The sequence below is a fragment of the Mchenga conophoros genome, linkage group LG23 (genome assembly GCF_057382185.1).
Source record: "Mchenga conophoros isolate Kocher_MC1m ecotype Shallow Benthic linkage group LG23, M_conophoros_male_GT1.1, whole genome shotgun sequence".
In the NCBI taxonomy this organism is placed as follows: domain Eukaryota; kingdom Metazoa; phylum Chordata; class Actinopteri; order Cichliformes; family Cichlidae; genus Mchenga; species Mchenga conophoros.
The window spans coordinates 317,148-339,519 of record NC_140547.1 but is presented as its reverse complement, the minus strand read 5'-3'; the positions used below and the strand labels follow the sequence as shown (position 1 = coordinate 339,519).

General features: G+C 41.5%; 2 protein-coding genes across 4 annotated transcripts; one reads left to right on the top strand and one right to left on the bottom strand.

Moving 5' to 3' along the window:
• Positions 1 to 230: 230 nt before the first annotated feature.
• On the top strand, positions 231 to 1,775 carry LOC146546260 (small ribosomal subunit protein eS27-like). Its single transcript, XM_085265254.1, has 4 exons — positions 231 to 377; positions 1,071 to 1,179; positions 1,268 to 1,378; positions 1,471 to 1,775. The coding sequence occupies exons 1-4, from the start codon at positions 372 to 374 to the stop codon at positions 1,497 to 1,499; spliced, it is 255 nt and encodes an 84-aa protein (XP_085121380.1). The 5' UTR covers positions 231 to 371; the 3' UTR covers positions 1,500 to 1,775.
• Positions 1,776 to 2,804: 1,029 nt separating this feature from the next.
• On the bottom strand, positions 2,805 to 20,641 carry LOC146546259 (tropomyosin alpha-4 chain). Of its 3 annotated transcripts, none has more exons than XM_085266558.1 (8): positions 14,207 to 14,446; positions 6,677 to 6,810; positions 6,425 to 6,542; positions 6,246 to 6,316; positions 6,059 to 6,134; positions 4,984 to 5,046; positions 4,682 to 4,751; positions 2,805 to 2,944 (listed from the first exon to the last, which is right to left on the bottom strand). In XM_085266558.1, exons 1-8 carry the CDS (start codon positions 14,336 to 14,338, stop codon positions 2,862 to 2,864), a joined length of 747 nt encoding a protein of 248 aa, XP_085122684.1. In that variant the 5' UTR covers positions 14,339 to 14,446; the 3' UTR covers positions 2,805 to 2,861. The 3 variants fall into 3 exon arrangements, with proteins under 3 accessions (XP_085122684.1, XP_085122685.1, XP_085122683.1); XM_085266559.1 differs by lacking the exons at positions 2,805 to 2,944; positions 14,207 to 14,446 and adding exons at positions 3,567 to 3,772; positions 20,520 to 20,641; XM_085266557.1 differs by lacking the exon at positions 2,805 to 2,944 and adding an exon at positions 3,567 to 3,772 and having other exon boundaries at positions 14,207 to 14,428.
• Positions 20,642 to 22,372: the final 1,731 nt, after the last annotated feature.

Below are 22,372 nucleotides of genomic sequence, written 5' to 3'. Positions count from 1 at the left end.
TTCTAAGAGTTTTCTACTGTAGCTTTTAATTTATTGTTGCTTCTTATCTTTTATTTATTTTTTTTACAACAGGTGTTTTTAAGACCTGTTTAGATTTTGTTTAAAAAATAAATAACTAAAAGGCTAAATTAAAGCAGACCTTTTCCAGTACACTTTCCATTCTCTTACAGCTGTGCTGTTTGTTAAACACGTAGTGTGCATTCAGCACGGACCTACTTAGGCCCCTCCCTTACACGAAGCCTCCGCCTACTCGATTCTTATAACTCAGACCTACACCAAACTACAGGTGGATTTAGTGACGAGCATAGCGGGCTTAGTTTGCTATATCATTTATTTACATTTGACGAGAAAACCGGACGATCTGAGCAAAAATGTCTGTAAGTGAAAATCTTATTATAATTTTTAGATTTGACTGTTTTTGTTAGAAATATTAGAAAGTAGAACAGTTCTGACTGACAGAAAGATGCTTTAATAGTATTTTGTGAACTAAGAAATACAACATTGTACTGAATTTAAAAAGAGTAGCAATAAAGTGAGTAATATTTTTTTTAACTCTTGTAATATTGAACTTGTAGCAACATGTTATATACTGTTATCTGCCCATTGTTCTTGTACTGTACGAATGATGCTTGGGCTTGTCTGGACATGTTGCTCCTTTAACTAGCAATTCATTCTTCAGACTGTAGGGGGCATACGGCTATAAAACATATTGCGGTACATCTCTTAAGACAATCCTGTCTTCTTCTTTCACCTCAGCGGATCATCTGTCTTCATCTCACCCTATCCCCATCATCTTCCACTGTCACCTTTATCCAGTATATCCAATATTCAGCCTCTTCTCTAATTTCCAAACCAGTTAACCTGAGCTGTACAAATTCCTGTCAGCTATGCCTCCTGTCGTTTTGTTAGTGCTGTCTCCAAACCATACATCACAGCAGTTTTACCATGATCTTGTAAATAATCATTTTCATATTCTTATCCCTCCATTAACCCCATCCTGTCAGTAGCAGAACAATTGAATAGCTCATGTTTAAAAAAATAAATAAAAAATGCTCTGCCTTTTCTTGCAGCTGGCTAAGGATCTGATGCACCCAAGTTTTGCCGAGGAGAGGAGGCAGCATAAGAAGAAGAGGCTGGTGCAGAATCCAAACTCTTACTTCATGGATGTTAAATGCATGGGTAGGAATTTTGGCTCATGGTGCAAAGTTTTAGGATTTATTTTTAGTTATGTGTGGCAAGCTCTAATTGATCTGCAAATGCTCATCAGGGTGTTACAGGATCACCACCATCTTCAGCCATGCCCAGACAGTGGTGCCCTGTGCAGGCTGCTCTATAATCCTTTGTAGGCCACGAGGGGGGAAATGCAGACTGACAGCAGGTAAGTACAATGCCAAAAACAGTAGCTTTGAATAAGATCCTCCTAATTTGCTTGCAAGACCTTGCTGAAATGTTTGACATTTCTCCCTCTAGGCTGCGCCTTCAGAAAGAAACAGACATGAACAGTAACGAACCTGGAACCATGCAGCAGAAATACCCAAGGATAATCGAGGCTGAGCGATGCCATGTTGCAAATCCTCAGCAAATAGAGAAATTGCCTCTATTTATCTAAATGAGTACGATTTGACCCCCGTGTGGGGCTGAATGAGACAGAATCATCTGAATGCATGTACACTCCAAAGCAGATTGACATAATGAAGCACTTTCCTGTAAAGACATTGTCATTACTTCTTCTGCATGAGTAAAATGCAACAATCAAATTTGCAAAAACTTCAGACAAGTCATGATTTCTGTAAAACATTTTAATAGGTTGACATGGGTGGGGTGGGGTGGGGGTGGGTGAATGAAGTATTTCATAACAGTCTCAACCAAATGTGAGGCACTCTCAGTGGCTCTGACATGAGATGAAACCACGATGACCATCACAAAAAAATAAAAACATTTCATGAATTGTCTGTGTTGTGTGTGTTCTTTGGTTTTGAGAGTTCCTCTGGCAAAAAGGAGTGGTGTAAATGAAACAAAACCCAAGGAAAAAAAAATACAACTCACATTACCTAACATTATTCTACTATATACAATAAGTATCCATGGTTGATAAAACTTGACTGAGCTTCCAGTGGTTTGGGGTTTAGCTCACTCATATTGTAAATATTGGCTACACAATGGCATATTGTTGGTAATGATGCATTAGGTATCAGTGGTCAGGACGTCCGCATCAGGTTCAACACCTTGGCCAAAGAGGCATTACGTTATAATTAAATGTAAAGAAGTCTTAATCACTGAGCCTTGTTATCAGGTCATCTGTTCACGTGACTGTTGTGCTGTTCTAACACAAAAAGAGACTGAGACGAGCACAGATCTGTCAAATATCTGTTAATTTGCAGCCACTGGAGATAAAATGGAATAATAATAAGAAAAAAAAAAATGTTGACTAACTTCAAATCACCAGTAGGTGGCGCTTAAAAGCCACACAAGACTGAGCAAACCCCTATGCCATATGTAGCCTATGTATTAAAAATAATCAGAAGTGTAATGTATGTGCACATAATGTGTAAAATTAAGTCTGTTTAAGTGGTTGAGTGACCAAATCTGAGGTTTCTTTGGACAAATTTAGTGCCAGTTCTTTGTAAGTGGTCAAAAACGAATTTCTACAAGAACATCTGTAGGTTTAAAAAAAATAAAGTAGCAGTGGATTCAAAAAATCTTTATAAAAAAAAAAAAAAAAAAAAAAAGGGGACAAGCATTAAGTTAATCCCCCTTTAGGTGGGGAATAAAGATTTTACAGCTTGAAAGGCGGAATGGAGTCGAACGTTTAATGGAATGTTAATGACGACCTCATCCTCTCCAGCTTCCTCTGTGTGTGTTTATAAGCTGTTCAGCTCCTGCAGGGTCTGGTCCAGGACTTGGTGCATGCCCAGATTCTCCTCTTTGGCATGTGATAGTTTCTCTGGGGAGAAGAAGAAATATGACACTGTGAACCCTCAATCACCAGTTAGCAGTGCTCGCTCATTTCATGCCACTGTAATCTCTTCGTGAGGTTTGTCACACAGCACCCCTTTTTTTAAAGACTGCACAAAGGTCAGTGTTACTGGGCAGATGTTTTGCATAACTGGTTTGGTTAAGTTGTGCCACATGCAAAAAATAAAAATCAACCACTACAGAGTACCTTTCATGCATAAACTGCTGGAAGACTGTTAGTGGGATCATACAGGATGGACTTTTTAAAGGACTCGTTTGCTGCACAGTGAAGTCATTCGTATATCCCACCTTGTGGAAATGGCATTAAGATCTATGCATACTTTATGGACATAGAAATCAGAAACTACCAAAGCGTGTAGATTAAAACCCAGGTGACTGCAAACTATTAATCCACACTAAAACCAGAAATGCTCACCTTTGTAAAACTGATATTCAGATGAACGCGTAGAGTAACAACTAATCATAAAATACACTGTTAATAAGAAAATCATAGTAACCTATATAGTTAGCTCAGACTTTGCATCAAACAGTTCATAATTTCCTTACACACTGGCAACAAACAAACAAAAAACAGACAAAAGCTGCAAAACTAGGAAAGAAAACGAGCTTTAATGAATTATGTTTTGCATAGTAAGATGAGCAGAGGCACATACGATCAGAGGAGATGAACATTTAGAGGCACAGCAGACAGAGAGAAAGAGCGAAACATGTCTCTACAGAGATGTCATGTCATTGAGGGCATGGTCCAGCTCCTCGCTAATGGCCTTGTACTTCAGCTTCTGAGCATACAATTCATCTGGACGCCAGAGGTCGACAAGAAGCAGAGGCAGGTGCCAACGACAGCAGCGACACAAGCAAGCCGAAAGCAGGACGAGAGCGAGAGACAGATGGAGGCAAAGAGCAGAGGGAGAAAGGAAGAGACAAAAAAATAGGTCAGCCTTTTTAAAGATGCAGAAATGCTTGGAAGAAAGAATGATGAATACCTAATTATGCTCAAAGCTCTTCACGTTTGTTTTTTGTTGCTGGGGGAGCTTTGAGCATTTAAGACTTTTGTGAAAGTCTCATAAAACTGATCCAATAAATCCATGAACTCAGCTGCCTGTGGTTCAACAACTGAACGATCCTGACCTAAAAAAAAAATATGAGTACATTCTGTCCTCTTTGCTGCCGCTGCAGCTTCGTGGCTGACATGGAATACTTGTCCTTCAGTAACAAGGGTCTTTTATTAGCCTGTCTTAGTGAAATAGTTTCCATACATTTGGTTCCTGTGGAAAATCCTCTTTTCCACAGGAAAAAATTCCAGTGATGCTGAAATAGGACACCTCTTCTAGAACTCAGGCCAAAACTCAGGTAAGTGATTTTGCAACTGTGTATGAAGATGTGCTCGTAGTTCATCAGCAAATAAATCACCATTTAATGAAACTGAACGCATCTTTGCAGGTTCACTTAAAGCTAGCAGACAAAATGATTTGGGCTCTGGGTGGCTGTGGCTACAATGTAGCTTGCCATCACCAGTGTGTGAATGTGTGTGTGAATGGGTGGATGACTGGATATGTAAAGCGCTTTGGGGTCCTTAGGGACTAGTAAAGCGCTATATAAATACAGGCCATTTACCATTTACATGTTCTGTTAAAAAAGAAAAAGATTCTGGGCCACAGATGCTGCAAATCCCCCAAAAACCTCAATATGAATGTGACTCTCGTACCTTCCAGGTCATCGATGCTCTTTTCCAGTTTGGCAACTGTCCTCTCGGCAAACTCTGCACGGGTTTCAGCCTGGGAGGAATTCAGACAAAGCATGTCAAACAAACTGATGAGCGCCAACAAACACATCCATCATGAAAGACTGCAACAGGAGAGCTTTTCAGCCAGCCTTGCTAAGCTTATGGAAATGTCACATTTAACATTTTAGTGATGGGGGGGAAAATGCTACAAATGTCTCTGAATGACTGGATTATTCTCACTATTATAATTTATTCTTAATTCTGTGAAAACACCATCATCTCACCTCCTTCAGTTTGTCAGTCAGAACTTTGATCTCCTCTTCGTACTTGTCTTCTTTTTCTGAGTACTGGTGACAGACGGAGAGGCAAAGAAACAGCATTAGCTCACACTTAGCTTTCAGCAGCAAACGTGCACACAATGGGAGCACAAAACGGCACCATCCCAGGATTATTATTGCTTTGAGAGCTCATGGCGCCACTCCCTCGCTGGCACGTAACAGGAAAGGTGTTGGCTTGTCCTGGGAACAAGTTCTGCTGTTACGCTAACCACCTGCAGGTCGGTTTCAAAGACAAGCCATGCCATATTTGCTAAAGAAAAGTTGTCATGAGGTAAACCTGGCATGAGGTAAACCTGGCATGCCGTTGCACTGCATGCCTGTGCACGGGCGGGAATGAAGCAGACACATTTCTGAGTGCGGCAGGTTTCTACTGGCTGCTTATATACACACACCTGAAACACCTTACGTAGCCAGTAACACCACTCATACACACATGAAAAAGAAAAAAAAAAGCCTCAGTGGCTAATTTGTCATGCGGTAGATAAGTTGGTGTGCAAACATATATTTAAACAGCTGCATATCAAAGGAGTTCAGGTGCCGAGCTCCCTTATATAATAGCTTGAGTGCAAAATAAATGGTTTTAAGGAGGGCCTGATGATACACAGTTATAATGGAGGTAGTATGAAACAGTCCTTTGCCATGTGGTCTCTCTCTCTCTCTGAGGACAGCTCACCCAAATTACGGTGCACCGAGCCATGAGTAAAGCCCTAATGATAGGATTCGTGTGTGCATGGTGCCAGACTTGGTGTTCAGTATATATATTTAGTTTTTCTGTTTGTGTTTGTGAAAGACAATGAAAGCAACTGCCTAAAGTTTTAGTTTGTTTTGTCATATTATTAGATGTTCACAAATCACATTGATGCATTTTGACAGGAAACCTTTTTTTCCTCCTTTACTGGATAAAATCAGATTTTTTTTTTTCTATATTTGGAAGATTCTTGTTTGGAAAAACATCACCAATCTCCAGAAAGCCAAAGCAGAATTATTACTTCTTAAAGTGTCAATGCATTTCGTCTTGTACCTTCTCAGACTGGGCTTCTAAGGACTTCAGGTTGTTGGTCACATTTTTCAGCTCCTCCTCTAGGTCACTGGCTTTACTGTAAGGAGAATCCCACACATACTTTGTTTTAATCTGCGAGCCGCACAAGAGACCATGCATCTGTATGAGAGTCAATGGATTTATACATTTGTGCGCTTATTGCATTTACCATTCTGAGAGCTCGGCCCTCTCCTCAGCTCTCTCCAGCTCGCCCTCCAAGATCACCAGTTTACGAGCCACCTGAGAAAGAAAAAGAGAAATATTTTAAACTCAAAAAACTAAGAGGCTATTAACGATCTGAATAAGGGAATTTCTCTCTTGCACTTAAGCCGTCACTGTCAGAATCACCTCCTCGTATTTGCGGTCGGCCTCCTCTGCGATGTGTTTGGCCTCCTTCAGCTGCATCTCCTGAATCTCCATCTTCTCCTCATCCTTCATCGCTCGGTTCTCAATCACCTTCATTCCTCTGGGATGACAGGACACAGCGTGAGGAGAGGACAGACTTTCTTTTGTGAAAGTCAGGTGAACTAGATAACACATGTTCTCCTGCGCAAGGCAGACTTTTTCTCCACTTGTGTCTAATGCGAATAAGAAACTGACCTCTCGCTCTCATCTGCAGCCTTCTCTGCCTCCTCCAGTTTCTGCAGCGCTGTGGCCAGTCTCTCCTGGGCACGGTCCAGCTCCTCCTCCACCAGCTGGATCCTACGGTTAAGAGCTGCTACCTCACCCTCTGCCTGCAAAGGAAAAAAATAGGAAGAACTTTAGTCATGCATTTATTCAACTTTAAGTCACCCGAAGTCTGTCGTCCTCCACCATAAAACAGGAAGAGAAGGAAATGACACAATGACAGAAGTCGGGGGAAAGAACTTTTCACCCTGTTTTCAGCAATTGTTGCAACAAAAATCAGTGAATGTCCAAACCAACCAGAAGGACGTAATTTTAAAAGTAAAAGGGAATAAAAATTAACATCTTGTAGATTTAAGCAAGGCCTGTGTGGACAGGATATGGTGATGTCCTGTCTACACTTCCCTAACAACTACTGTTATCAGGAGGTTGAATCTCTGTCTTTTTTTAAACTTAGTTCCTCATCCAACAAATTGATGCATCACTTTAAAACCAAACCACATCTATTATGAACAAAAGTCCAAAAATGAACTCAAGTGTTGCATATTTCACCACATGAAACACTTTTTTTTTTTAAAGCTGTCAATGGAAGAGCAGCTATACAGTCACACAGTACAATGCCTACCCAGAACTCTGATAAAAATATTTAAATACAGCCACCTGAATATAATCATGGTGCTATGACGACAGGGAAATATTCACCCTTATCATTCATATCCTAATCCTCACTAACAAAGTGAATCCAAACAAAGGCTGCAAGTGAGTGAGTGAGTGAGTGAGGGGGAGACAGTGTAATCTACTCTGTGTGCTCTCTGGGGTCACTCGGGTTTCTCAAATCAAAATGTGACGGTTAAAATGTGAAATGGAGGCAGCTGGAGGTCGTTGGGAGATTCGTCCATAAAAGCAGGGCCCAACTCTAACCGTCTTTAATGAGAACATGCTGCATCTGGCTGGAAAGTGTAATTCCTTACAATGTAGCAGGACGTCTGAGCGAAACATTTAGACAAACCCAATTTCCGGTGATGCTCAAGCCACAACTGGGCAAAGGAGGGAGAACGAATGGGCTTCTGCTCGTCTGCCCTCGATAAACAAAAAGCCAGAAAGAGGAAAAAAGAAAGCAAACAGACAACTACACAAGAATTTCCTCTGTTGGTCGGGGAGTTTATCCAACAATCATCTCCTTGGGAGTTGCATTCAAAGTAAAAACTGACCTCAGTCTTAGCATAACACAAAGAACCTGCTGTTAAAATGAAAGTTCACAACCAGACCGATAAGTTGCTGAACCATTCACTGAAACCCGGAGTACTCACACAAGTTTATTATGTTTACAACCTCGCAGGCTGTATTCTCTGCTCTGATGAGGGCAGCAGTTAGTAGGTCAGTGACTCATTAGCCAGTTTTTCAGTCCAGCAATCGCTCTGATCAACCGTCAGTGTCTCCACCATTCAGCTTACAGGCAGAGGAGTCATTCTGCGCAGAAACTGGTGACCGAAAGTCACAAATAGAAAATGAGATGACTGATAAGAAGGACCAATGCAAAGAACAGAGAGCTTAAATATACTGAGACTTCCATTCTGTCATAGACTCGATATGTTCAGGAAATCCAAGCATGATGGCACAGGCTTCATTCTCATTTTTAGTATTTTCTCCATCTTGCATCCATCTAATCTAATCTTGGCCTGGTGACCCGCCACTCCCACCGCCGGTCGTCTGTGTGGTTTTTTTTTTTCCACCCTCTTCTTCATCCTCTCCCAGGTCCTCCCCTGCTGCACAGAAAGCTCACAGGGGAGGCCACCCATACGAGACAGGAAATGTCTGCCTAACTATCGCTGATGTGTCTCAAAACCGCTGGCACTTGACAGACGTTGAAAACCGAACCGGACACAGAATGAATGAAAAATCATAAATCGCTCAGAACATCTTGAAATCTCATCAGCAGTGTCGCTGCTCGCACAGGTCTGCATCCATCAACGCCACATCTGGCTGCCCAGAAACGTTACCTAGTATTCAACTGCAACCTGAAATAACAGATATTGGTACTTCCTGAGCAATATCCAGCACGCAAACAAACATGCTATTCATCTGTTTTAGGTCAGCTACGTTAGCGCACCAGCTGCTGTAATGTGCTTCCAGACACGCACACGCTCTGCAAACATGCAAACAGACACTCTTATTGCACCAATCTCTGCCTCTCTCAAACATACACACACACACATAATTACCAGCTATCCAGTCTCCTACCCAGTAAACTGCGTTCAAGTATCAAAACAGACAAACATAAAAACCTCAGCTAACACCGGTATGGTGGCAGTGACAGAAATGTGTGCAACCTGGTGCCTTATCTGCCATCTGCTCATAGCAAAAAAGGCAGGGAGTGGGGGAGCCCCATACAGACAGAGACACCCTTGTGTCAGGTTTAAAAGGAAAAAAAATGAATGTATTTACAGGTTATCTCATGCTTCTAATTGACTGAGCTGTGAACAAAGAAGAGCCTTTCCTGTAAATCCTGAATGCACAGTTTTAGCCACAGACTCTTCTGCAGCTTTAGAAAATCATTTAACCTTGGCCGGTGCAGCCACAAGCCCAGCAGCAAAGCGGACTGAAAAGTATTCAGAGCCTTTGTGCGAACACGATGTCAAAACAATGTTACCATAAATGCCAAGAAACAAGAAGTAAGGTTAACGACGAGCTTTCACTACTCATCATATAGCAAATGAGGATCTTGAAAAAAGGTGACAGGAAGTACGCTGCCCAACATCCTTTCATTTCCTCCCTTTGATTGTTCTTTCTTTCACTGCTCCGTCTGTCTCTTTGGCCATGCCCCTTCCTTTAGCACCCACTTTTCATTCTTTGGCTGCCAGGGACGCACCCTGCCTTATATGGTAAAACAAACTATGGAGAATGTTTGTGGTGGAGTATCAGGAAGACTGAGGCAACAACCACGCAGACTTTAAAAGATACTGGGACACAAGTAGCTGCTCTGTTGTCACCGTAAGTTAATATGTCACCAGCTTTCTAAGTCAGGAATGGAGCTTTACTGCTCAGTGCAACCAACAGGCTGTGTGGCTATTAGAGCCACAAGATTCCTAAAGCTTTAGCTCAACATTTCGGGAACTAAATTCTAGTGTGAGATTTAAAAAAAATAAAAATAAAAACCACTGTTAACAGTCTCAAAACACAAAACTTTGGGCTGACAAAATAGTTCCCAGCTACAGTGGAGACTATGGATAAGCTGCGGATTTAAAGAGCCTAACTGCCATCATTCCCAGCCAATAAATAGTGTTAATTAGTGAGCTTAGATGGGCTGATTTCAGCAGATTACACTGACTGACTGCCATAGTTTCATTTTATTGTGCAGCAAGAAAGCAGTGCAAGATGTTCCATGACATTAAGCTACCTTTTTAACAGACACTGCATTAGTAAGTGGCACAGACAACGGTACTACTGATGGCATGGAGTGATTCATCTGTCTTAGTTGAAGTTAGAGCACTCGAAGTGAGGCTGCAGACTGCTGGGAGTGACTTAAGAAATACCTGAGTGTATTACATATGTTAGAGACAGCATCAAGGACAAGTGAAAGAGGAATCTAATTACTGGCTGATTTCAGGGCAGTGGGCTAATGAGCGGCACAATGCTGTTGGGGTTCAGTGCAAGTTATTCCTGACTGCCTGCTGCTCTTAAAGTTACTCTGTGTTGGTTCGTGACAGAAAGAAAGTGTGTAATCATTTCCCACAAAGATCTGGCATGCAAAGAAAGCTGCATAAAGTATAAGCCAGTCTGTCATGAAGTATGTAAAAGACGGTTGTTAAACATTCAGACAAGCATCACAATGAGCTCCTTCAGCGCTAAACAATTTGTCGCCATTTAAAAGCATGTACTCAGACTTTTAGGAGGATCTCGTCTCTGGTCTGAGTCTTCAGCTCAGTGTGTCTAATCCTAATCAGAGGCTGATTGCAACCCATTTGTGAACCGCACCACCAGGAATCCACAAACCATAAGAAAAACCAAATTTTTCCAGCGTTGATGCAATCTAACTTTCCAGATAAATATTAACAGGGTGATTTTTACCTGCAGGTCAAATATGAATCCCGGTAATCCGAGTTTCCTTCAGGTTACCATTTCCACTCTGCATTCACAAGCAAACAGACTCGCTGAAGTGACTCACTTTCATGGACTCTAAAAGCAGTTCAAACAACTTGGTGCTGTATACATGCTATTTAACGACATTACAGCAAATTCGCCTGTGCTAGGACTAACCGAACAAATATAACCCACTCCTCGTTTGAATGAGAACCCTCAGCCTTGGCCTGCATAATCAGCAAAGCCACAAGCCACTTACATGGGAGTGTTCCCCAGGATGCCAGCGACTGCCAAAAAGTATCAACATGTGGCAGTTATATTTGGAAAGTTGAGCTATTCCCAGGGAGAAAGTCCAAAGAAAACAGTGAAATCAGGAAGTAATTCTTTCCACAGAATCTGCTGGAGACTCCTAGAGGCCCAGCAGAAAGCCTTAGCTGACCGCACAAAGCAACAAACGAACACCTTTAGCTCAGCAGATGAGTGTGGGGACGTCGTTTTTCACGATAAGCATTTTTTTGAATGGCTTCCTGCAATTTACTCTCGATATGAGATGCAAGTAAACAAATACAGTTGCCATAAGCGTAGGATGCAACTTCAGTGTGTCTAATTAAATGTTGTAGTGCAAAAAAAGACTGCAGACTTCTGCTCTACATGGAGAGAATAGTGTTAGTAACTATAAGAACATAACAGGACACTAAAGATGAAGTGGCACATCAATGTAGAAATACCAACTTCACCGAGCACAGTAATCTTCCTGTTGATCAGGGCTGGAGCCAGGGGACAGGAAGTGTTGGGAGTAGAAGCGCAGGAAGTACTGGACCAGGGTCGGCAGCCGACATCCTGGGAGGGTCAGTCGGAGGGAGGGCGTGCGTGGGGATTCCTCAGTAAGAATTCCACTTCCCTTTTTATATTTATTTCTGTATTTCAACTTGCGTGTGGTGAAACACTGATGCTCACCATGGCAACTGTAAGTTGTCCTCACAACAGCCTCAATTTCAGAAAAGGAAGCAGATATTTTTTCCCCGTCTCTTTTTCTTATTTTGGTCATGACTGATTGTTTAAACTAATCTTGTCATTATTAAGTGCCTGACAGAAGGAGAAGCACTCAAATTTGCTTCCATGTTCCAAAAACAACTAATCTGCTTCATCTGTGCTCTTTACAGGACTCCGAACACAGTCAAAACGATCACCTCTGACCCGACTCTGCTGCGAAAACTGAACGAATTCATGTAGAGAAATAGTGGCTTTAAACAAAAAGCATCACAAGTTGTAGTCAAAGGACTACAACCTTAAATCATTACCGAGAGGTTAAGAAACATCCCCAGAAGCGTCAAAACCACAATAACATGAAGCAATTTTCTTTATCAGCGAGAGACGTAGCCAACGTTTTTGTACTCCCTCACACATTTTTAAAGAATGATTCATTACACGCAGCAAGGTTCTTGTTTTGATCTCCCCGCACTCAGAAGGATTTTCTGTGCCAAGGAATAACTCCAGGTTGTCCTAATTATTCACACATGGGACCACACCAGCCTCGCCACACAGTTGCACCCCTGTGTTCGACTTTGAATGGAGGGACATGTGGGACATCAAACTGCTTGTGCACGTTAATCCTGACAGGAATGAAAAAATTTTTTTAAATGCAGCATCCACTCTGAAGATAAGAGTTTAACCACACCCTCCCATTTCAGTGTAAACACACTATACAAGACATACTTATAAGTACTGGTCAACAACTATAAGTCCACCTCTGAAACCTGGTTCATCAGTTTTGAAATGCTGGACCAAACTGACCAGCCAGTCTGTCTCATATGCAATAAAAAATTTTCTAACAATTAATTTCTTAAAAAAAAACACAACCCTTTCAGCTCTTCATTGATGTGAGACCACACATGCACCCTGACAGCAGATGTAGTTATACGGGGCATCCCCATATCATTCATTCATTCAGTTACCATTCCTGTGTCAGTGTTTTGAAGTTCATGCTGCAGTTTGCACAAACATTGAACAGAAACACTTGTAAAGTACACAAAGCACCCACTGAACAACCACAAACTGCAACACAAACAAGCCAACTATGAAGCCAAACTTCTTAAACCGATACGGTATGTGAGTCCATACCAAAATAATTACCCACACGCCCATTGGCCAAATTAAAAAGGTGGCCTGTTACCTAATAGCCATCCTGTAACAAAGGGCTTTGCCTTGCAGCAGGCCCAACTCCTTTCATCAGTTCAGCTGCCATATCTTTACTGCCACACCTTCCCCTCCCACCCTCCTGAAGTCTTTCTCATTGTCCTATCATTAAAATAACTCCTATGCAAAAAGTATGGCACCGTGAGCCATAAAGCAGCACGTGAAACGAGTCAAAAAATGTTGCCTAACTGTGCTGCTACTAAGCGTTTCTCTCTCTCTCCCCTCCAGCCACTACCTTTTCTGCATGTGAAGCCATAAAACTCGGATGTGGGCACAGTCAAGAGACAGGCAGGTGACAGACCCGCCAATTACTCAATATATGAGTCACATCTGACACATTGAAGGCAATGGTTAAAGACGCTCAATTTGTGGAACTTTAGCAATGACTAATTTCAGCCCAAGCTGAGCAAATAACCCAAACTTTACAGTTTAATGTAAAGAGGTGTGGAAAACAGCTTTCAGTTGTTTCATTGTTCAACTTCACCAATTTACAGTTTTATAATAAAAAACTTAAAGGTGATCTCAACTGTTACTGACTGTTGATTGACTGATCAATGAAGCAGCTGATCTTTTGCTTCTAGCTGAAAACAGCAACATTTTTAGAGCTACTCCTTTGTGTCCCTAATAACAGAGGAGACACTCTTTAACTGTGCCCTGTATTTTCCGATCATCTGTGGAGGCCCGAGGGTCAGCCCTTCAATCAGACAGCTGCCGAGGGAAAACAGCCACCCTTGCCGAAGTGCCTTTGAGCAAATCAGTGTTAAAAAGTGAATTCCATTGAAATTCCAAGTCCAAAACATTGTCCCATTAACCCGCAAACCAAATGGAATCTGACTGAAAATATAGTCACAATTATGATACAATTAACACAAGAATTGTTTGACTTTAAAAGAAATAAACTGGTCAGGCTAATAGATTCGCCACAATTTGCACAATCACTTCAACGCTGTCTACGTGGTCTAATCACTGTAGTTTCACAGCGGCCTTCAAGTCACACGGAGCATGCGCGAAGAGCTGTAGGAATCCAAACTTTTTTTTCGTTGCAGACCAACGCCTTGCATTGTGGCACATTCACGCCCGCCACCAGTGAATCAATGACATGAGACTAATAAGACTTTCTAGAGCCCGAGAGGCGAATACGAACAATTCAGTCCGTGTTTAATGATTATAATACATGGGAAATGGCGACAATAGAAAAAGCTAGAACAATAGAGGAGTTGATTGTCTCACTTTTTCCCGGAGCTCCCGTTCACTGTCCAGCTCTCTCTGTAGGACCTGAGCCCGATCTTCTGCGTCGTCGGCCTGCTGCTGCAAACACTGAATCTTTCTCTTCACAGCATCCAGAGAGTTCACACCTGCCATTGTTTACTGTTTCCTTACTTAACTTAAGACTAAACGTAAAAAAATAAAACAGTTATGACTATGTATATGTTGTGCAAAAACGAGGCCACTGATTCCTGCTTATTTGGTCTATTCAGAGTAGTTGAGTAACAGAAAAATAAGACTTTTGTTCGTTGATTTAAAAAAAAAAAAAAAAAAAAAAGAAAGGAAAAACGAGAAAAATAGGCGTGAGTCCGGAGATAAAGTATGAGGAATGTAAAGGAGTCACTCAAGTGCAGCAAAAAGTTATATAACTAGGAAGCGTGAGTGTCCAGGTGTTCCCCGAGTGTTTCTTCTGGATTGTAGGAATGAAAAGTTCATGAGCGGCGCAGAAAGTGGTCCTCGGGAATGTAGGTAGCCGTTTTGGTCCGGACTCAGCTTCAGTTAGAGTTTGAGGAGCATACAGAATAAGCTGCGCGGTGAGAAGAGCGCCAGACTGTGGCGGAGGAGGAGAGTGAGTGATTGGGTCGATGACGCCGAAGAGGGCGGGGCTTGAGAGTGAGTGAGTGTGTGTAAAAAGCTGATCCCTGTGACTGATGTGAGCACTGCTGCGAGACTTTGAAAAGAAAAAGGAGAGCCAGGATGAATTACTTTCAGTCATTGTGAAGGCGCAGTGTCCATTGTTTAGTTGTCTCACACAAACTTGATGTGACAGTTAAATTTCCCCTGAGTTTGTACTGCCTCCAGTGAAGTGAATAATTTGAGTATTTCCTCTTTTAAAAACCCCCACACAATTATATTTCATTCTGTCATCGTGGACTACTGGTTAAAGTGCCACTCTGCATATACCATTCTAACTTCATGGTGGAAATCCAAACCTAAGCAGCAGCGATTAATGTGTTTTGGATGGCAACAGGTTATTTAACCTTAAACGACCACGTGGTCACAGAGAAGCTGTTGCTCCATTTCAGAGGGGTCATACAACTGGCCTGCATCAAGCACAGAATACAGCTAAGGAGAATGATTAAAACTAGTGAGGAAGAAACACTTATCAGTGAGGCTCAATGGAGAAAAAAAAGGCTTGTGTTTGCTATGGGGCATAAAGATAGGACAAAGGTCACGTGGTCTGATGAGTCCAGATTTGTCTTCTTCCAGAATGATCAGTGGATCAGGCAGATAAAGTGATGCATCCACATGCATCTACTGTACAAGCCTGTGGGGGCAACACTAATGATCCGAGGCAGCTTTACCTGACCGGATCCAGGTTCAGTTAACATGCCCCCCAAAAACTGAGGTCACCTGACTACCTGAATACACTGAATGACCCGGACTTTCTATCAATTGATTTTTTTTCTTCTCTGATGGCACATGCATATTTCAAAATGGCATGCTAGGGTTAGTTGGGCTCAGACTGTGCAAGTATCCTTATTATTCTTGACATGAATATAGAGCAGGGGGAGACAACTCCAGGCCTCGAGTGCTGGTGTCCTGCAGGTTTTAGATATCACCCTGGGTCAGCACACCTGAATCAAATGATTAGTTCGTTACCAGGCCTCTGGAGGACTTCATGAGATTTTGAGGAGGTAATTTAGCAATTTGAATCAGCTGTGTTGGATCAAGGACACATCTAAAACCTGCAGGACACCGGCACTCGAGGCCTGGAGTTGCCTACCCTGATGTAGAGCAAGGGGCAACCTCTAGAGGTGAAGCTAGCAGTAAAGTACCAAAAACGGCAATACCTTAAATTGCCACTTGAGGCTTGCTAAAAGCAGGTAAATTTAATTGGCTCAAATGTTCAAATACTAAACTTCACTGCAGAAATAAGCATGTTTAAAGCCAGATACTAACGCGGGTTTTTTTTGTTTGTTTGTTTTTTCCTTTTATGACCCATTTTAATTAACTAAAGTGATGCACAACTAGGCCCATGGTCACACTGAGCAAACATATGCCAGCTAGGTTGCTATACTATCTGCTAAATCCGATCTTACCTAATATGAGGAGGTCTCTGAAATAGACCTCTCGGCCATATTTGAGATGTTGGTGTGTTTTTTCAGCAATTTTAATGCAGTAATCAGACAAATAATATGGCAGTCTACAGATACACGCAGCTAACCCAGGTTGCTACTGTTAGCTGATAACCTATCTCTAGATCTTCTCGTCCATATACGGTCACTTCAAGCTCTAAAAAAAGGGAAAAAATGGTGAGACTTCTCACCAGGTCTGCACAAACCAACGGGTAAGGTCACGATGGCTATATCCATCTTTTATTTACAGCATCTGGTCTCAAGTGACCACTTGTGTAATAGAATGTCATGCCCCTGCTCAATATGACAATAAACACCTAGATTATTTCAGTGGGCAAAGAGCAGAAATTGTGACTGGTGTGCTGGAATTTAAAAGAAGACGTCAGAATAAGTATTCCTTGGTGTGTTGCAGGCCATTTAAACAGCCCAAGATGATTAGTGAACCTCTAATATATTTCTAAATCCTTTTCAAAATTTTCATTATGTCGAATAAGACACCACCGGTGCCCAAAGGAGTACACACACTGTTTTTGCTGAGGACACGTGATTACTTGTATGCTGCTTAAAGAATGTGGCCATATGTGGCCCCGGCACCCTCCAGATGTAGTCAGTTATCTTGGGTTGACACCCACACTAACCAGTAACCTAAGCCACTAAGCCAAAAAGAAAAAAAGGGGGTAGCTAATGTAGGAGTGCAAAAAAGTGCTGCTGGTTCCAAAAACAAGACTCCATGTTCAAATACCGAGCTTTCAGAGCATTAAGAAACATGTCTACAGCCTCATGCAAAAAAATAAGATTTCCCCATCTAATATCAACTCATGGGAGTCTAGTCTTTTTTGTAACATCCTCATGGGTACTGGAGTTAGGGGTGTAACTTCTTTGATAGACAGGCATCCAGACACAGGCATCTCTAGCTGATATCTCTGGTTGGCCTCACATTCACTAACTGCAGTCACTGAGCTCGACCCCTCCACTGTGTTTATGCTGTTGGTGCCATTTGGTGTATTATATTACAGCTTACAGTATTTTATTACTTAGTTACCATTAATTAGCTGATATCTAGATTGTACAGAACAGTTTATGGACAGAAATTGATAGCCAAGCCTTAGCTGATAACTCAGCACTGCCCTTACATTAATGATGTGTATATATATATATATATATATATATATATATATATATATATATATATATATATATATATATATAACATTCCAACTTCTGACCTCTCAGTAAACCCGCAACTCTCTAAATAGAAATGTGTTAGTGTTTGTCTTGAAGCAGAGAGCAAATACAGAATACATGAACCACTTCCCTGCTGACTGATGATGTGCATTGTGTGGGTGTAAATCAAATTTATTCTTCATTTTTCATGTTTCACTGCTTGCCCTGCCTGTGTTTACCCCCCATCGGCTCCTATTCACACGATCAGCCTGGGAGCTTGAATATGTCGGGCGGACGGGCAAGTAGGCCAGCAGATTTCAGCCGAGGCTCATCTCAGATTCAGTCCTGCTGTTCTCAACAAGAAGAACATGTCTCACAGTCAGTCTCATGTGTTGATTGAGCTGCTCTCTCTCTGATTTGGCCCTTGCACCAGAAAAGCTGGAAGCATTGATTTCATTAGACACAGGAGTGTGGGCCTTTCTGTTTGCCTTAGCTACATTCCTCACATACCAGAGCCCCCCTGCCTGTTCTCTGCTCTCTCCGCCCGGCTGACCAGCTTTGCCCTAAAACTGCGACTGTTGCTGCTGTGATTGGTGTAATCAATGCCTGTACCAAGACCACATGCGCTAACTTTACTTTTCACTGCACTGTGTTTAAGTACTTAGATCTATAAGGATAGACTCTTCGTCTGGTGGCTTGAGCTAGCAATAAACAGTGATGACCTAAATATCAGCACGTCTGCTCTGGTGCCCTTTTTCATGAATCATAAACGGTTTGCTTGCAGGAGCTGCTGGCTCATTCCTCTGTTTTCCCAGTCGTTTTCAGGTTTCCAATTTTGGTCGGTGTGAATTCAGATGCGTAATGACTTGACTGCTTCCTCTAATAAGTGACATGTGGAGGGGAATTCATGGAAGTGGAGCAGAGCAGACTTCATAATTTGATGTCACTCTGTACTCTGTGGTAAATCTAAAAAAAAATGCCATAGTGGACATCTATTTTTTAACACAACTCACACTGCTTGAGTTCTCTTTCCAAACACTACAGGACACCCAAGAGTGATAGCTACAGGTCATGCTCTGGGTTTTCAAGGGGCCCACTTGACCCAGTTTATATGTGAGGCTTCTCAGAACCATCCTGAGTTTATTTAATCACTGCGTGAGGATAAACCAGCATGTCTCAGCCCCTAGGTCTATGTCTATATAGCAGGCACTTCCTTTCTCTTTGTGTTTAGTGCAACATCACATTTCCCTGGGATATCCTCCATGAGACTAAAACAATACCACATCTTAGTGGAAGGTGGGGGAGGTTTGTGCATGACTCTTCTCTCTCTGTGCTCACTTTGCTTCGTAATGCTGTGGTACTGCTTTCCCCTACTTTTTATTAAAATGCCATTTAACTGATAAACAGGTATACTGTAAACAGTATTGTATGTTTGTGATATATGTGATTCCCCCTTCCACCCATACAAACACACAGTAACGGACACAAGCAAGCAAACACACAGCTGTGCTGCATGAATCACCACTGACAGATATACAACCATGTGGTTTGTGGTGATGCCAATCTAAAATATGACCGCCTTTCCCAGATTGCAGCTGATTAGGCTCAGGAGAACTGCCAATTCCAGTGTTCTGCTACATTTACTCAATTAACTGTTTCTGTCCACAAACAAGATCCATATAGGATTTCTCAGTGGTGGTTACATTTATTTACATCTTTACATGAGAAAAAGTAAATACTCCAGAGCCAAAAAATGTTGCCATTGCAAGTTTGAGTTTAGTTAAAGGGGAAGTCTGTTTACAGCTTTTGGTCCAGCTGTGTCTCCATCATTTGGCTCTGACTGCAAGACTGCGAGTTTGACAATAAAGTAATTTGGTGGTGTGAAGTTAGAAATAAAAAAAGCTTATCAGACTTCTTTCACCGCCTCCTTAGTCATGCCTGAAGTTTGTGGGTTAAGCTACCTGAAGCTACAGCTAGAGGTTGAAATGCATTGTTGGATATGTAGGCAGTGTGCTTCTTAACGAAGAATTAAAAAAACATAATAGCTTCCAAATGTTCAAATTAGTCAGCTTGGACATGAAATGCTATTAAACCTGCTAAGTCGTTAGAACAAAGTCTGTTTGATGTGGGACTGCACTGATTTCCACTGATGTAAGAACAGCCCAAGTAATAGTGCTGCATTCACAGCGAGTGAGTGGTCGTCTTGTTCCCTGTCTCTTGTAAGTGCAATGCAGTGAGCTTACAAGAGGCAGGTTATTGACTAATTATCTCCCCTTGTGTCCTAGATGTGCCCATAACTTGCACATTCATGTATCAAACTGACTTTTAAATGCTACATAATTTATTTAGTTAAAGTCCAAAAGCATCATAAATACTTAAAATATTTAAAAATCCTTAAAGTACCAAAAGTGAATTTAGGCATATAAACTGTTTTGTGTTGTTTGTTTTAATTTTAGTTATCACCTTTAGTAAATTGTATTAGAACATGTGAAGTGGCACAAAATGAAAAACTCTTATATTTTTTGCATGTTTGTCCCTTTGCTATCATGATTGCAACATCTGCATGCAATTTGTTGTAAATGTCAGAACATATGTCATGATGAGGCTTACAGTGTGTGTGTGTGTGTGTGTGTGTGTGTGTGTGTGTGTGTGTGTGTGTGTTTGGGTGAAGGGATTATAGTTTAACCGTGTGCTCATCTTTCAGGAGTGGCTGCACAGGAATGTAACTGTCTCTGAAGTGCTCCAAATCGTTCACCGAGGATCAAAGCAAAGCCACAGCTGGTGCCGGCTTAGAAAGAGTCCAGCTGTGGAAGAATGGTCCCTAGTTTTCAGTAGTGCCACAGTAATGTGTGCATGCCAGAGTCAGATGAAACAAGTATTAACATCCTTTGTTCTTCTTTACGGGATTCAAGGATTCAGTGACTGTAATGGTCATGGTTATTTGGCAGTTTGATTTCTAGTTTAACTTTGAGTAAAGTGTCCTGAAAATGAAGTGACACCGAACCCTCCTGTGTGTGTGCGTGCCGTTCACTCACATCTGCAGCTTTCTTCTCAGACAGTTCCAGTTTCTCCTGAGCATCTTTCAGGCCCTCAGAGAATTTGTCCAGTTCATCTTCCGTCTGCTTCATCTTCTTCTGCAGATCCAGTAACTCCTCCTCCAACTAAAACAAAGGATACTGTTAGTGCTGTTTTTTTCATTTTAACTCAGTTTAGCATGAAAACCTTAGATGAACCTCTATTCTATTCTAGTCTATTCTAGTGTAGTGTAGTCTGGCCTGGTGTTGTATTGGATTGGATTCTATTCTGGTCTGGCCTGGTCCATTCTAGTCTCTGTTTTTTTCTGTTCTTAGATTCGATTTGATTCGATTCAATTCTATTCTAGTATAGTGTGGTCTGGTCTGTTATGTTCTCTTGTGTTCTGTTCTATTCCCTTCTGGTCTGGTCTATTCTAGTCTCTGTTCTGTTCGGTGATTTGGTATTCTATTCTATTCTATTCTATTCTATTCTATTCTGATGGAGTCTGGTGTGGTCGGTTCTTCTATTCTATTCTTTTCTATTCTATTCTGGTGTAGTCTTTTCTATTGTATTCTGATGGAGTCTGGTGTGGTCGGTTCTTCTATTCTATTCTATTGTATTCTGATGGAGTCTGGTATGGTCGGTTCTTCTATTCTATTCTTTTCTATTCTATTCTATTCTATTCTGGTGTAGTCTTTTCTATTCTATTCTATGGTGATGGAGTCTGGTGTGGTCGGTTCTTCTATTCTATTCTTTTCTATTCTATTGTATTCTGATGGAGTCTGGTATGGTCGGTTCTTCTATTCTATTCTTTTCTATTCTATTCTATGGTGATGGAGTCTGGTGTGGTCGGTTCTTCTATTCTATTCTTTTCTATTCTATTCTATGGTGATGGAGTCTGGTGTGGTCGGTTCTTCTATTCTATTCTATTCTATTCTATGGTGATGGAGTCTGGTGTGGTCGGTTCTTCTATTCTATTCTTTTCTATTCTATTCTATTCTGGTGTAGTCTTTTCTATTCTATTCTATTCTATTCTATTCTGATGGAGTCTGGTATGGTCGGTTCTTCTATTCTATTCTATTCTATTCTATTTGCATTCATCTGAGCACTGAGACCATCATATTTATTCTCACAGATGAATGAACCTTTGCAAAGATATAATGATGAAACTTTTATCGAGTTAACAACTGCTGAGCAAAATGATGGTTGAAAGGAAACCAAGTTAAGCAACTGATAAAGCTGCGGTGGCTAATTTGCAAGCAGAACTGTGTTTATGATGTTTGGAGAACATTTATTTAAATGGCATCACCCTCTCATGACAAGAACTCTGGTATGCGGTCTAATCTCTTTTCTCTTTCTCCCTTTTCTTCTCTCTCTCTCTCTCTCTCTCAGGGTTAGCTGTTCCCCCTAATCAGTGTTCCCCTCTGAGTCCATGAAGTACATCTGATAACCCTGCTGTGTCCCACACTGCCGATCTCTTCTGGGCTCTAAAAATACAGCTGTTATCAGCGAGAACACACAGACGCCTGGAACCATAAGTTGTGTGTGTGTGTGTGCACGCATGCACGTGTGTCTAATCCTCCATTTGTGTGTCTATGCATGTCCATTTGCATGCTTATTAAGGGTCACACAGTCTCCATAATGGCTGTTCTTTTAAATTGGTCCTCTCTATAAAGCGGTTGAGGTGGACTTGTTTTCTTTCCCCAAAGACCAAATCCTGGTCCTGGGTGGTCTCATCACTTGTGTACCGGTGGTGCTGACCAGTTCAAGTGAAGAAAAGTTCAAACTACTGTTTTCCTGCAGATCTCCTTTAGTACAGCTTTGTTTAAAGAATAAAAAAGTAACGAGTGGAAACTGAAAGCAACGATTTGCA

Coding starts and splice junctions, on each gene's coding strand:
- LOC146546259 (XM_085266558.1), bottom strand. CDS start 14,338: ATGGCAGGTGTGAACTCTCTGGATGCTGTGAAGAGAAAGATTCAGTGT. Junction 5,047..6,058: donor TAGAAGCCCAGTCTGAGAAG/GTACAAGACGAA, acceptor GTCTGTCACCAG/TACTCAGAAAAAGAAGACAA. Junction 4,752..4,983: donor TGACTGACAAACTGAAGGAG/GTGAGATGATGG, acceptor AATTCCTCCCAG/GCTGAAACCCGTGCAGAGTT.
- LOC146546260 (XM_085265254.1), top strand. Junction 1,180..1,267: donor CATGGATGTTAAATGCATGG/GTAGGAATTTTG, acceptor AATGCTCATCAG/GGTGTTACAGGATCACCACC. Junction 1,379..1,470: donor GAAATGCAGACTGACAGCAG/GTAAGTACAATG, acceptor TTCTCCCTCTAG/GCTGCGCCTTCAGAAAGAAA.